Source organism: Pseudonaja textilis, chromosome 1, assembly GCF_049901715.1.
Source record: "Pseudonaja textilis isolate UNSWEBS1 chromosome 1, rPseTex1.2, whole genome shotgun sequence".
Classification (NCBI taxonomy): Eukaryota; Metazoa; Chordata; class Lepidosauria; order Squamata; family Elapidae; genus Pseudonaja; species Pseudonaja textilis.
The window spans coordinates 73,930,329-73,945,232 of record NC_141990.1 but is presented as its reverse complement, the minus strand read 5'-3'; the positions used below and the strand labels follow the sequence as shown (position 1 = coordinate 73,945,232).

The 14,904-nt window shown below is 35.6% G+C and overlaps 1 protein-coding gene across 4 annotated transcripts in view; it reads left to right on the top strand.

The window, feature by feature from the left end:
- The window catches only part of CEP43 (centrosomal protein 43), a 28,429-nt gene extending 16,297 nt beyond the window's left edge, over positions 1-12,132 (top strand). For 2 of the 4 annotated variants that reach the window (XM_026705112.2, XM_087938445.1), the window contains 7 exons: positions 1,047-1,103; positions 4,263-4,477; positions 5,958-6,067; positions 7,176-7,238; positions 8,148-8,181; positions 9,518-9,611; positions 11,284-12,132. In XM_026705112.2, coding sequence (XP_026560897.2) covers positions 1,047-1,103; positions 4,263-4,477; positions 5,958-6,067; positions 7,176-7,238; positions 8,148-8,181; positions 9,518-9,611; positions 11,284-11,358 — 648 coding nt within the window. In that variant the 3' untranslated portion in view covers positions 11,359-12,132. The remainder of the gene's footprint in view (positions 1-1,046; positions 1,104-4,262; positions 4,478-5,957; positions 6,068-7,175; positions 7,239-8,147; positions 8,182-9,517; positions 9,612-11,283) is intronic. The other 2 variants (XM_087938450.1, XM_026705113.2) reach the window with 1 other exon arrangement.
- Positions 12,133-14,904: the final 2,772 nt, after the last annotated feature.

Sequence of the window (14,904 nt, the reverse complement as noted above, 5' to 3'; positions counted from 1 at the left end):
AAGGCGGTGACAGGAACGCCTGAAGCCAAGTGTCTCCGCCGGGCTCCGGTTGCAGGGAGGAGCCCTGGCTGGCCATGTGTGGCTGCGCCAAACGCCGCAGCGTTGCTCTAAATGCCGCAGCAGCACAGGGAGAAGGGAAAGCAATGGTGGCGGAAGGTCTCCCAATACAAAGTGCCCCACCAATGCTGAGGTCACATCCAAGCTGTCGCCGCCCGCCCGCCCCAGGATGCAAGGGGGGGGATTAAGTCACTCCCGAAAAGATGGCCTAGCCGTTTTTTCGGGGGTCAAAAAGAAAATAAGGCCTGGCCTTATTTTGTGAGAAACACCGTATTTAAAGCCCCCTCAAACTAGTATTACAATGTTTTGCCAGAAATGGCAGCAATATTATAAAAGTTTGGGATTATAAAAGAGTAGATATCACAGAGTAACACTTCCACTTTATTTAGGAGATAAATTATCAGTATCAGTTTTTAAAAGTTTAATAAAAAGTAAGATCCAGTTCGCATAATGGATTTGTTTTATTTTATTAATCAATTTTATATGGTCATCCATCCCATGTATAGTGACTAAGCAGCATACCATAATGAAATATAAAAAGAAATGGAGAATGGTCAATTATTTTTCAGCAATACTGGACTTAATTTCATTTTTGCTTACAGAAGGACATCCTAGATAAACATGACACTGTAATAGAAACACTGAAATGTGCTGGACAGTAAAATAAATTAGAAAGTTGACTAGAAAAGAAACTATCATGAGCCCTAGTGGAATGCATGATTCATTCCATATCTAATAAGCTTTGCAACTGAAGAAGTCAATTAGTTTTTCCAAGTGAAAGAGAAAAATTGCAAATGGAATTGCAAATGGTGGTGTTCATTTACAGTTCATGTGCTATTCGACCAAATCAGTATTTTTAATACTAGGATTTTAAAGGTTTTTTTTTAGTAAACACAACATAATTTTGTATATTAGTATTTAGTTTTACATGATATACCCACATACAATTTATTTTCATTTTTATGCCATTATTTTATTCTTATGTTCAGATACCAAGGTATAAAGGACATCGTAAACAGAAAAGGTGCTTGAACACAGCTGAGCAGGTAAAATGCATGAGCAGAAGAATCTGGCAAGTGCCTCTGTTTCTAACTTGAATAAAAGAGCAGCTTGCACTAAAAAGTAAATGCAACTGGCTCAGTTGCATTTTGGTAAACTAACTCCACATATATACAGGTGTAACATGTACTTTGAAATACACAATAATCACAATTATATGAACATTTAATGAAATGTATATAATTAAATTAGGTTGGCAAATACTTACAAGGTGCCCATTTGTCTGGCTCCCTAATAAGTTAATAAGCGTTTCTACATGCTAATGCTTTGTGTCAAGTTTTACATCTGAATCCTTAACATACACCTATATTTATATAATTTAATTGGTATTGTTCATGAATATCAGTTCTTGATTTTTGTAAACTAATTCATGCCTAAGATTTACTATGAATAAATGCAGAGGAACTTGGAAAAGTTTGAAGTACATCCCCAGTCTTGTTTGCAGGTTGGCTTAGAAATGAGATAGAAAAGCTCTAGGTTGAGGAGGGTCTTGAATGAAGCAAGGGAGAGAACCTTTTCAGTCCGGATTCAAAATGAGCTATAGAGTGAGACATCGTTGGTTGCACTTGTCAATAACCATTGAAAAGCTTGGGATAGAGGTTGGGTGTGTGTGTCCTGAGTCTCTTGGCAGCTACTGATATCACTGACCATGGTAACTTCCTGAACTGGCTCCGCAAATTGGGAGCCACTATTTGAGGTGGTTCTCCTTTCTCTGTGGCTTGTACCAGTCAGTTGTGGTGTGGGAAGTGATATGCACCCGGCTCTGTCCCTTCCTGTTTAACATCAAAGCTGCTAGGAGAGATCCTCAGTACACCGATTGTACCCAGTTACACATCCTTAATCCATGCTGGACAAGTGGTGCTGTTTAGTTGCTGGCTCTGCACCCAGAGGCTATAAGAGCCTGGATGGGGAAAACTGACTGTCTCAACTCTAGCAAGATGGATTGATTGTGGGTTTTGGGCTGCCCAGGATGAGGAGTTGATATCTCTGACTCTGGATGGGATAACACTCAGCTAGAAAGATCTGGTGTGCAATTTGGGTTGTTTTTCTTCTGCTGTTTGGGTGTTAGTTTGTTTTTTCTATTTGGGTCTCATCCTCATCCTCTGATGTCTCGTCCTTTATAAAAAGCTATTGCTAATGATATGAAAACTGCTCAAATGTCCAATTTGCAAATTGTAGGCTGCAGACATTTTTGCAGGTAGTAGCTATCAGGGATTGTGTATCAGGATCATTTCATTTTTACTTCATCACCCTAAGGTTAAGTGTTACTTGATCTTACCAATAACAAAGATAGTATCCAAACCAGGCTTATCTCTTGAATGAATGTAATGCAAACTTTTTCCTACAATGAGTGGAGTTGGTTGGGCTACTCACTGAACCTCAGGAAGAGAATGTTGGTGATTAACCTGTTTTAATCCTTGCTTCTTCCCAAAAGACACTTAATCAGAAATGCTTATAATACCATCTCCTTAAGACCATAAAACAAAACATATTACTTTCTTATTTATCCAATCAATCCCTTGTATCTAGATGTAGTAAGCCAAGAAAATGAACACACATGGCTAACTGAATCTCAGGCTGTTCTTGTTCTTAGATGTTAAAATTAACATCCATCCAACAACTCCCTTTTTATTCCTTATTTATGACCTTGTAAACCCTTAATTTAGAGTAGAGTCGAGATGACTGGATGGAGCTGAAACATCCATCCAACAAATGGACTTGAATATTTTCACTGACCGCTTTTGACAACAAGTGAAAGTCCTTGAAACCACTGAAAAAAGTGACTTATGGTTGGTCCTTGTAACTTATGACTATTGCAGCTCACTCACAGCCACATATTCAAACTTTGCACCCTTGACAATTGGTATAGATTTATGACAATTGCAGAGTCCTGGGGTCACATGATTGCCATTGATGAGCTTGCCAGCTGGCTTCTGACAAGCAAAGCCCAATTCACCTAACAACCATGTGATTCACTTAATGACCACGGTGATTTGCTTAACAACCCCAGCAAAAGTCTTAAAATTGGTTATTCATTTAACAACCCCCTTGCCTAGCAATGAAAATTCCAGTTCCAATTGTGATTGAAAGTCAGGGGCTACTGGTAGTTGAAGAATCTCAATTATGGTGGATATGCATCATTTTATATGATAGAATGTCTTACTAGTAATAATTTTTTTCATTTTTGTACTCCATTCACATTATGTAGAATCAATACATTTTAGTATTGAACTTGCAATCTGAAGGAGAGATTTCTTATCTTTTTCTATTGTGATTTTCAATATAGTTTAAAAATTTCATGTTTTTACTTCTATGTGTTGGAAAAATATATATTTAGCAGGTATATGATTATGGATTTTATTTTTAACTTATTCTTTATTTACATTTTCCATATTTGTAATCATCTCACTGTCACACAATTCTTGGTGGTTTATAAAGTAAATATTCTACTCATTTTTTCCTTGCAGCAAATTACATATTTAAGATGCTGAATGTGGTAATTTAGCTATGAAGATGTGACAATTTGTAGAAATAATTGAACATGTTGTTTAATGCTGCTATACCTGACTATAGTCAAGTTATAATTTTATATCTTTGGTATTTTTGAGCAAAAAAGTAGAGATGGTATTCAGGCATTTTTTTCTAATTTCTAATATCCTATGCAAAGAAAAAGTAAGACCATGGGTAATTGTTTTAATTTAGATTTTTTAAAGGTTATTTATGAAGTGATTGTGTAGCAATGGGTACTCAGTGGTTGGTTTTTTGCCTTATCTGTAAATAGTTTTTTCTATTCACCATACTTAGACTCTCCAGTATTCAAAGCAGAATTATATATTTTACAAACATCATGTTTACCACTGAAGAAGTATCATACTGGGAAAATATTAATAGGGGAGTAGGAAAGAATGCTTAACCTCTCCTACTTTTTATTCATTTATTACTAATTTGATTTTTTATTTTTACGTGTCAATTTGTGTAGTATTACAGATTGCTGTTTATTTTCATTGTGGGAGTATTGGGTACCTTAAAATAAGTAGAAAATTGTTCTTAATTTTACAAGATTCTGGAATTGGGATAACTCCTTACACCTGCAATATAACAGACTGTGGCATTATTTAAGAGTTGTTTAATGTTGTTTCTTTAAGGTTATTGAAACCAGTCATAGTGATACAAGCATCTTGTCTGGAGAAGCAAAGAGCAAAGACAGCATTCATTTCTTACCAAATGAAATAAAAGTAATTTCTGAACCAAACAAAGAAATAGATACCAAAGAAAAAAATAATCTAGCAACAGAGGAGGATGCAGAGGGTGATTCTTTCTTTGATGACCCATTACCAAAACCAGAACAGTCATATGGTTGGTAAGTTAAATATACTGATCTAATGTATTTATTGGAATATTTTTATTTGAAAGATGCTAAATTTACTTTTACAGTAAATAAAGGACAGGATTTTTAGAAGCTTTTTTTGTATAAAACAAATGATGAGTAGCTTGTTCTGCTATTTTGCACTGCAAAATTCCTGCCTGAATAAAGTACAGAACACATTTTTTAAAGAAATAGAAAATATATTTTCTATTTGTAGTAGAATCTTTTGACTTGGAAATACTTACACTATATATGGAAATACATTTGACCATAGTCAAGCTATGATTTCTTCATACACATGAGTACAAAAGATGCCACGATATTAGTGTTCCAGCTTGAAGGATCCTGTAATAAGCTGTGTATTTGCAAGGCATCTTCAGAATATGTTATACAGATTGTCCTTGATTTGGGACAAATTCTTTAGTGGCTGTATAAAGTTATGACAGTACTGAAAAAAACAACTTACAATCAGTGCTTATACTTGAGACTGTCACAGCATCCATGGTCACATGCTCATGATCCAGGCACTTGGAAACTGACTCACACTTATAACACTTGCAGCAACCTGAAGTCACATGATTGCCATTTGCAAATTCCCCAGCTGGCTTTTGGCAAGTAAAAAGGAAAGCTGGCAGGAAAGGTCATAAATTGAGGTCATGTGATTTCTTGCTTAATGACTGAATGACCGCACTGCTTAACAATGAATTTGTCAGGCCAAATTGTGTTTGTAAGTGAAGGACTATCTGTATATAAACCTGACAGTTTAAACTTTTCTAGAAATTTAGTTTGGCACTAGGAACCGCTGTCTACATGGTATAAAATATATGTTCAGAATGATAAGCCGTGAAATGTGCTTAAGCCTTTTCATACACTAAATTGTCCTTTCATTTTGCAGTTTTATTGTGGTCATTCCATTTTGTATATGCAGTTTTTTCAATTTCAGATAAAAATTGAAATAGTCAAAAGGCTGTTAATGAAAAGTATTTTTTACAAGAGAGAGTTAATCTGTCTATGAACTATGTTCTCAGAATTCCCTTTTGTGTTAAGAAAATTTGTAACTAAATCCAGAATTCTAGCTTAGTTGTATACAGGTTTTGTTACAATGTGGTAATCTCTTTTTTCATACAACTATTGATGTTGGACAAGGGTCTTCAAACTTGGAAAGTTTGAGACTTGTGGACTTCAACTCCCAGAATTCCTGAGCTAACATGACTGGAGGAGGAATTCTGGGAGTTGAAGTCCACAAGTCTTAAAGCTGTCAAGTTTAAAGACCCCTACCCCTGCTGTTTGAGATCAATAATTTTTTTAACATAAATGTTTTAAAGCAGCAGAAGTATGAGATTAAGTAAGAAATTAATACAGAACTTTGCATTCCTCACTAAGTCATTCATTTTGCTAGTTGTCATATTTTATTAATAAGTAAATGGTAAAGTAGTTGGAAGATAACTGCATTTTCCACCCCTTTTTATTAAAGGAAAAACGATTACAACAAAACAGTAAATGTTGCATCTCTTTCTGATTCATTACCTATAAAAAGTGGTCTGAATTCTTTGAGTGGAGTACCTCCATTAAAGGAGTCTGAAAGTAAGTATTTACATAGATATCTTGGCTGTACTAAACACAATGTAATCCTAAATTTCATGGTTAGCTTGTATTACGTGATCAGACGTTAATCCATTTGTCATTTCTATTTTATAAGAAAAATGAGAGAATGGGATACGCATGGCCTGTGATAGCTAATGCTTTGCAAAAAATACAGAATTGATTGGTGGCAACAACATGTATTGTTTCACTGCTGAACTGAAGTAGCTTTCCTCCAAGTAGCTTTCCTCCAGGTTAAGTGTTAAAAATGGGATAGCAAAAATGTACTATTTGTCCTTTAGACACAAGACACAAGAGTGGGATTCCTTCTTCTTTTGCATTCCCACTGCATACTTCCCTTCCAAAAGCAGGAATGGATAGTTTGAACTCATTAGTCCTAAGCAAGCAGGTTTTAGGCCCTTGTACCACCAGACAAAAGAGACATCCCACTGGGTGAAAGTTGATCCAAGATAATTTCCCTTCTGTTTCCCTGGTGCTAATTCTCCAATTTTCATTCATGTTCTCTCCATTCACATACAAACTCCTTTTCATGTGTCTTTGTACACATAAAATCTCCCTTTTCTAGGCCAGGTTTTTCAGATTGCATTCTGCAGAACCTTAGGGTTCCATGAGAACTTGACAGGGTCCTGTGAGAAACTTAAGAAGAGAAAAGTTCATTCAAATGCAGCTCTGTCATTCGCGTTTTGCCTTGATTAAAGGTTCCAGGATTTTTTTTCTTTCGATTTAACAGGTTCTGCAGCCTGAAATGTTTGAAAAGTCCTCTTGTATACAGGTTCTCCTTTTCTACCACTACAGCTCTCTGCACCCAAACAGTGCAGGTGATAAAGAGCAAGCAAAGGTCACTGTGTCCAATCTGGATAATTCCCATTGTTTAAAAAAGATTCATAAACCCCTTCTGGAATAGATTTTTTACAAATGTAGAGAAAACGAAAGTAAAAGATAGATTTTTGCACCCATTACTAATAATATATGTATTGCTATTATATTAACCTAAAATAGGATTTAATATTAATAATGTTTTAAAACTCTTATGATTAACAGGCTTTATATAAAGCGCAACCATCATTTTAATCTAATTTTTATTTTACAGATGAAAATTCAATTTTGAAAGATGTAAAGATGGTGAATTCTAAACTTGGATCACTTGAACTGGGCAAGTAGCTTATCTACAGAAGCACAGTTAAAATTCGTATATGTAGTTGCAGAATGTTTTTTCTAGGAATTAATATGGTTTGCCGTTACAGGTAATCCTCGACTAACAACTGTAATGGAGCCTGCTTGTTATGGTTGTTAAATAGTGATGTTCATAAAATGGGTCATCGTGTGGCAGACTAGATTTTATTACTTTTTTTTGAGGTGGTTATTAAGCAAATAACCATAGCTGTTAACTGAATCTGCAGGTGTTAAGGGGATACCGCAGTTGTTAAGCAAAGCCATTACTTTCCATGGGGCATTTTTGCCAAAAATTGGAAGTAAACTCAAGTTTTGGGCAAAAATGTCATAAATTATAGTTATGTGGGATACTGCAAATGGTTGTAAATGCATGCAAATGCAATCACATGACTTTGGGGGGCAGCCATTGGAACTTTAGAATTGGGTCATAAGTACCTTCTGGGATTCCATCCATTGAATGGTTGCTAAGCAACTGGTTATAAGTCAAGGTTTACCTGCTAGCGGTATACATTAAACATGTGTTATTTTCAAACTTCATTGTTTTCCTCAAAAAATACTTGCATTTTATAATAATATGTATTAAAATATTACATTTATATGCTACCTGACTCTCAGTGACTGGTCAATTTATAATTGTTAAAAACATTTGAAAACAGAACAATACAAACTACAGCAGCACCAAAAAAAGAAAAAGAAAGAACAAAGATGGTAGAAAAAAATCCAGCAGAGGAACAAGGAAAAGGTAGAAAGGGGTATTCCTCACCCAAAGCCTGGGCAAAGAGCCATACCTTCAAATCCTACTAACTATTGATGTTGGTGTCAAATATACTGTATAGTGAAAGGTTCAATTTCAACTCTTCTAATTTTTCATTTAATTGTTTACAAACAGGAGAGGAAGATGAATATGTTGATGATTTCAACAGGTAAGAGAAAAGATTTTAAAATTCCTAGGTTATTAATTTTCAGGAAGGCGGCTATAAATGCATTTCATCATTTGAGAATAGGTCTGTATTGAAGTCACTCCCTAGGAAAACTCCCAGTTTGTAGAGATATTCTGTTTGTAATCTCACATATTTCTAATTAAGCTTACATTGTTTCTATTTCCCTGCCTAGTAATTTTAAAAAAGTGTTAGGTGAAACAGAACCTCTTACCTATTTGGTCCTTTCAGGCCTTCCATGATTGAGTACTTCAAAAGGAGAGAGATAACCCTTGAGCTAAACTGAATAGGGAACAGCTAATTAAGAGAAGCAGCTGGAGGAAAAGCTGCTAAGCTCTTATTGGGCTATGGTATGCACAGGAATACAAAATAGAGGCCTTGTTTTCCAGGAAAACACAGTACTCACCTAAATCTCTTCATTGTTCTAATTGTTTTCTGCAGTAGCACTATTCAATTCATTCTAAAAGGGCTTTGCACTTTAAAAAAATGGTGCTGGAAAATTTGTATACGCCATATGTTTATACCTAATATTTTAAACATTTTGTAAAATTGTAAGTTTGGCTGCTTTTATAAATACTTCGATATCTGGCAATTCATATGTCATTAACTGTAAAGTCAATTGACATTGCATCTAGTTACATGCTCAGATGAGTTTTTAGGAGCAAACTATTTGTAAATCAATATTAAATTGGATTTGATGCCAAGTTATGAACTTTGTTTAAAGTAGTCTATGTATCATTTCATATGCACAATATTCTATGTAGGAATAAATCCTTTATAATATATTTTATTGCCCAAATACTAAATAATCATTTCAAAAGAAAATCAGGAATTTATGTTATTGTGTAATAAATGCTTCTGGCTTCTTATATCTCGATTACAGATTTTTCTTGTAGAGCAGGGTGTCAAATTCAAAGATACAGCCTGTGGGGTGCTTAAATCCGGCCTGCGGGGCCAGCCTGGAGATAGCAAAGGGTGCCTCTTGCAGCCAAAATGGGATGCGGGAGGGGAGCATGCACCCCACCCTTCCGTGTCCCATTTTCGGCCTGGATGGCCTCCTCCAGCACTTTGCTGGCCAAAACGGTGCGCGGAGGAGAACTACAATGCTGATCTGGCCCTCAAATCTAGTTTGACACCCCTGTTGTAGAGGTTTCAAAATAAAGAATAGATGGGACTAAATTCTATTTCCCCCCAATGTTATAAATAACGTTATAAATAATACATTGCACTGTTTCAAGGCAAATTTCAGTGCAGTAATATTTATGTAATATGATTAAATATGAACATTTAATTTTCATATTTTAATTTTTGCTTTTGTTAGCACCAGTCATCGATCAGAGAAAAGTGAAGTCAGCATTGGTGAAGAAATAGATGATATTTCTATGGAATTAGAAGACTTCATTACTAGTGAAAAAGTATGATTTACTTTAATTTAACACTCTAATATCTATATAGTATATAGCAAAATAAGCGATTACTGGGAAAGGAATTAATACCACAAATTGAAATTTGTATTTCTTTTAGTCTATATATTGCTTTTGATCCAGAACTGTTCCCAATAAAACATAATTGAGCTGGCTATTGAATATCAGCAGATTTCAATATGGGATATGTTTTTTAAAAATATTAATAAAGGTTTGAGACAATCATATGGTAAAGAAAAGGGAAGGAAGATGAGATTTTTGTAGCTGAACTGAGAATATTAACCCAAGATAAGTGAACAATTCCCATACCTGTTTGTGCTTGTCCCCAGTTTGTACAAAAATATGAAGTAGGAATTGCACAAATACTGATCATTAGAAATGCATATGGACTGTTCGCTTCTGTGTGGCTTTTCACATTAGTGCAAGCTGTGCTAAATAATCAGAAACTCAAAGGTTAATATGATGCACAGGTCTAAGATTCTACCTGATTTTACTTCTTTCGGTCCACAATTTATATGCAAAAAGCAGATTCTCATTTATGATCTTAAATGTAATAACTGGGGTGTGAATACCACCATACATAACTGTTGGCATGAATGGGAAAAGCTAGAGAAAAAGAGAACACAAGGCATGCCCTGTTTTTTGCAGTGATCTATACAATTGCAGCTTTTAATAAAGCTCACAAATAACAAAATGAGACAGAGGGGGAAGGCTAATGAGAACAATGACCATGAGTGTATCATCTGTATACTCTAATACAGGGGTTCCCAACCTGGGGTGCTTGCATCCCTTGGGGGTGCGAGATGATATTCCAGGGGGTGCGAGAAAAGTCCAGGTAAATAATAGGATATTGGCTATATGTTGGCATTTTTATTTTATTTATATTCCAGGGGGTGCGAGGTTTGAGTGAAATTTCTTTAGGGGTGCGGGGCAAAAAAAAGGTTGGGAACCACTGCTCTAATATGATTCCATGAAAAAGAAAACCTGCTGCTTTAGAAAAGATGGGAAGGTGGGGAGACAAACACAAAATCTAGTCATATTTCTTCCATTGACGAAGTAGGAAAATGCTGCACTGAAAAACTTGGCCATAATTTCATTAGTTAGTTAATTTAGCCCCAGATTCTAGAATAGCATATTTGAAGTGGTTGATGACCAGATATTCAAGATATGCAAAGTGTGATAAATTTACCTGAAGAATAGCAATAGCACTTAGATGTACATACTTCTCCATAGCACTTTGCAGCCCTCTCTAAGCGGTTTGCAGAGTCAGCATATTGCCCCCAACAATCTGGGTCCTCATTTTACCGACCTTGGGAGGATGGGAGGCTGAGTCAACCTTGAGCAGGTCAGAATTGAAACCAGGCTGTGGGCAGGGTTAGCTTGCAATACTGCGTTCTCACCACTTGCGCCACCACAACTCCTAATAGGCATGAGCATTTTAGTTCAGTTTATTTCTGACTGCCAATTCCAAACAAAATTAAGGCTAATCTGAATCTTTGAATCAAGGTTGGATTATGCCACATGGTGAATGGGAACCTTTCTTCAATAACAAACATATTTTGCACTGTTACAGCCTTTATAAAAGGAAAATATTTAACAGTTATAACATACATGAACCTGAATTTTAAGATTAGTAAAATTTTCCCATTTTTTCTCTCCTTAGCTCGAAGACCTCACACAAGACTTCACTGTTTCTCAATTAAGCGTTGAAGCAGATTACCTAGAGGATGTTGCATGAATAGAGAGCAGAAATCTTAAATGGTGGGACTGTCGACCTTTGTAGACTGTATTTTAAGACAATCAATCTCCTGAAATATCCCCTCACAAATCGTGCCTTCTATTTCAAGAGAAAAAATAAAACAACCCAACAAAACTGGAGAGGGGAAAGGTTTTAAGCTCGCAAAGAATGGAGTTTAATACTGCTGACTAGTTCAACTAAGGTAGTAGTTAGGTCCCAGAGAAATGTCTGTTGCAGGCGACAGACACGCCACCATTTGATTTATAAACATTCATAAGGGAAGAAATCCATAAAGCATATGAAGAATGGCAGACATGGTTTGATGTTATGGCAACTATCTGGTTTTTTTAGCTGAAGAAAGTAAGAAAATACAGCAAAATTGCTATTTTGTTGACTCAGTTTTCAGTATAATTTATCTTTTAGCTACTGAAGTTATTTTAGTTGACAGGGCATAATTGACAAGATTCTCAAAATGGCAATAGAATACCTAACTTGATTACATGTTAGTTCTGAATTATGAATCCCTCAGGATTTCTAGCAAGTTGACCTTTTTTGCAGCTTTAAGTGTTTAGTTCTGTGTGGCCAAGATTGCTAAGTACTTCTGAATATTGCCGCTGAAATATGAGCCTTAACTTTAAACCTATTTTTATATGTATTAAAACATTGTTACCATTTTGTTTAATTTAATGAAAATTATAAATGATTATTAGCATGTTTTTTCTTTGAAACACAGGTGAATGCAAAATAAAAATATTTCCAAAAAAAACTTTAAAAGTTGTGATAAGAATCCTTTATTTAAAATAATCCTCTTTGTGATCCATGTCTTTAACAGAAGGATATGAACCTTGTTTAGCCTGCTTCTAGGCATAAAACTAACTTAAGTAGTCTGAATTTCAGTATATTATATACATAGCCATACTTATGATTAAATGCATATGTTTATAGATAAGCTTTGTGTAAGGGTTTTAATTGACACTCAGCAATATATTACCTATATGAAATTATATTTAACCTCGACCATTTTCTTCAGCATCTTAGTGCATATTAATAAAAATAGACAATTTTCTTTCTAAGTTGTTTTTTTGGAATTAAAATCATCCCAATTACTATCAGCAAACTGGTATTGCTATCAGCAAATTGGTTGTGATTTGCAGCCTTCCACCAATCTGGTGCTTTTTAGGCCATAATATCTGTAATTCATATGAATTATAGCCAAGCAATTGAGGAAGGTATCAATAGAAAATGTTGCTTTAGATTCAGTATGTGTTCTATGTGTTGAGTATGTTTAATAATTAAGTGATCCTTTTCCATACAAATGGTTGTGGAAACATTGTAAAAAGTTAAATTTTGGGCTTCCCCACTCAAACCTTGCTTCTGTAGTATCTTGACTGGATAAAAAGTTCTCGAGAAGATAATTCAATACTTGAATATACTATTTTGCCACTTTAGTTGGTTCTAGTAACCCAACAATGGATTTCTGTAGTTTTTCATGAATTAATACTACTATGGTTGCTGAAGTCCGTGCAACTGTTGCTATTTTTATGTTGAGCTTTGATGGGGTGGAGTCAAGTGGGATAAAATAGTGTTTACCAAGAATCCCTGCTTAGCTTAAAACAAAAAAAATGTGTTGAAACTTGTAGACCTTGTGTTTTCATTCTGTTTTGTCCTTTTATAGATACAGTAGTTGCAAAAAATCTATTTCCTACCTAGACTACTGTTTATTGTAGGTAGATCAGAAAAAGAATGAGGATAACTTCAAAGAACTCACACAAAAAAATCCAGAGTTTTATAAGTATGTTTTTATTAGGTAATAGGAAAAGATGGATCTATTGAAGGTTAGTATAAAATCAGAAGTTTCCATTGCAGACTCTAGCCAAATTCACTTTTCCTATCAAATCATAAGCTGTGATTATTGTGGCTCACTTAATACCAAATACTAAGCCAATGGTAGGCAATATTTGAAAGGCCCTCACCTAGCTCCATAATTACATCCAGTGATGTAATTATATCATCGACAGTTTTTAATTATTTCTGGTGTTGCACTGTACTTCCCATGTGCTCCAAGGGCCACAGAAGTTGTGGTCCAAGCTTCAGTGTTGCAGTGTACTAGATTAATTTACCTGATAAATTGAGTTCAGTGGGACTTACTTTGAGTATTATACACAACACAGGATTGCATTTCAAGAGTATGAAACAGTAAGACTTGTAATGCAACTACACACACACACACACAAGGTGGGTGTCAAACTGGCGGGCCAGATGGGACATGTGCAGGCCACGCCCACCCCAGTTCTGTGAAGGGGGAAAACATTGCAAAAGTCGCGTGAAGCAATGTGACACTGCAAGTTTGACACCTGTGGTATAAGATCATTATCATTGGTTACTTGTGTGCAAAGCGCACAGAGCAGCAAACTTATTCCAATGAATCCTAAACACAGCAGCATCTTTGGCATATTCCCATTTGATGTCCATTGTAAGTCAGCTTTTAACATCTGTTGCCTTGTTTTGTGTGGTCTACCCGATTTCCGCTTTCTGACGGCTCTCATACAGCATTTTTCAAGTATTGATGTTCTGGCAAATAAAGAATATAGTCAGCTAGGCACATTGGATGTTCTGTCCCAATGGCCTGCAATTTCCTGGATCTACTTCACTGCAAAATTTCCTCATTGGTGACTTAGTTGCACCAAGTGACACCTAGAGTTCTCTGTAGGCAACATTGATGGAACACTGAGCTTTTGTGCTTTGCATGCTGTTATTGACATAGATCACTGTTGGTACAGCAATTGTCTTGTAAAGCTGTAACTTGGTCTTGCCTATTGGTAGAGCTGACTAAATAGGTCGTAAGTGCTGCTATGGCTTTACCAATTCTGTATTTGACATCTGCATCTATGCTGTCATTTTGTGATGTTACTGAACTAAACTGTCAGACATGCTCTATTGGTTGTTGGCCGGTTGTGATTAATTTGTTAGGTGGGTGACTCCCAATCAACATGACTTTGGTCTTATCTGCACTAATACGTAGTCTTACTATTCTAGTCTCAGTGTCAAAGTTGGTAATCATGTCTTGCAAGGAGGTGCTAGTTTCTGACAACAGTGCAACATAGCAAAATCAAGGTCTGTGAGCCTGGTGTGATTCTTCCAGGAAATTCCAGTGTTTGACCCATTCATTACTTACCACATAACAAAGTCTATGGCAAGGAGAAACAAAAGATGACATTTTTCAAATAAAGAGTAATTCCTTATTTCTATTTCCTTTAAGTTGAATTGTTATTTAAAATATTACAACATAAATCTGCAGATTTATTCAGAAATGTGGTCGCCTATTTTGGGCTTAAATGAACTGTTTTGGAAAATGGTATCCTGTCATATGCTGAGTGACCTATTTCTCAGCTACTGCACTGGCTTAACAAATTGACAAGATGACAAGGATTCTGCAAGGGATAAATTCTGATGACTGATGGGATTTTACAGCCATATAAATTAAATAGATATACTCTCAGAACAGATAAAAAGGCAATTTGTACCTGGAAGCATATTCCTCCTGGG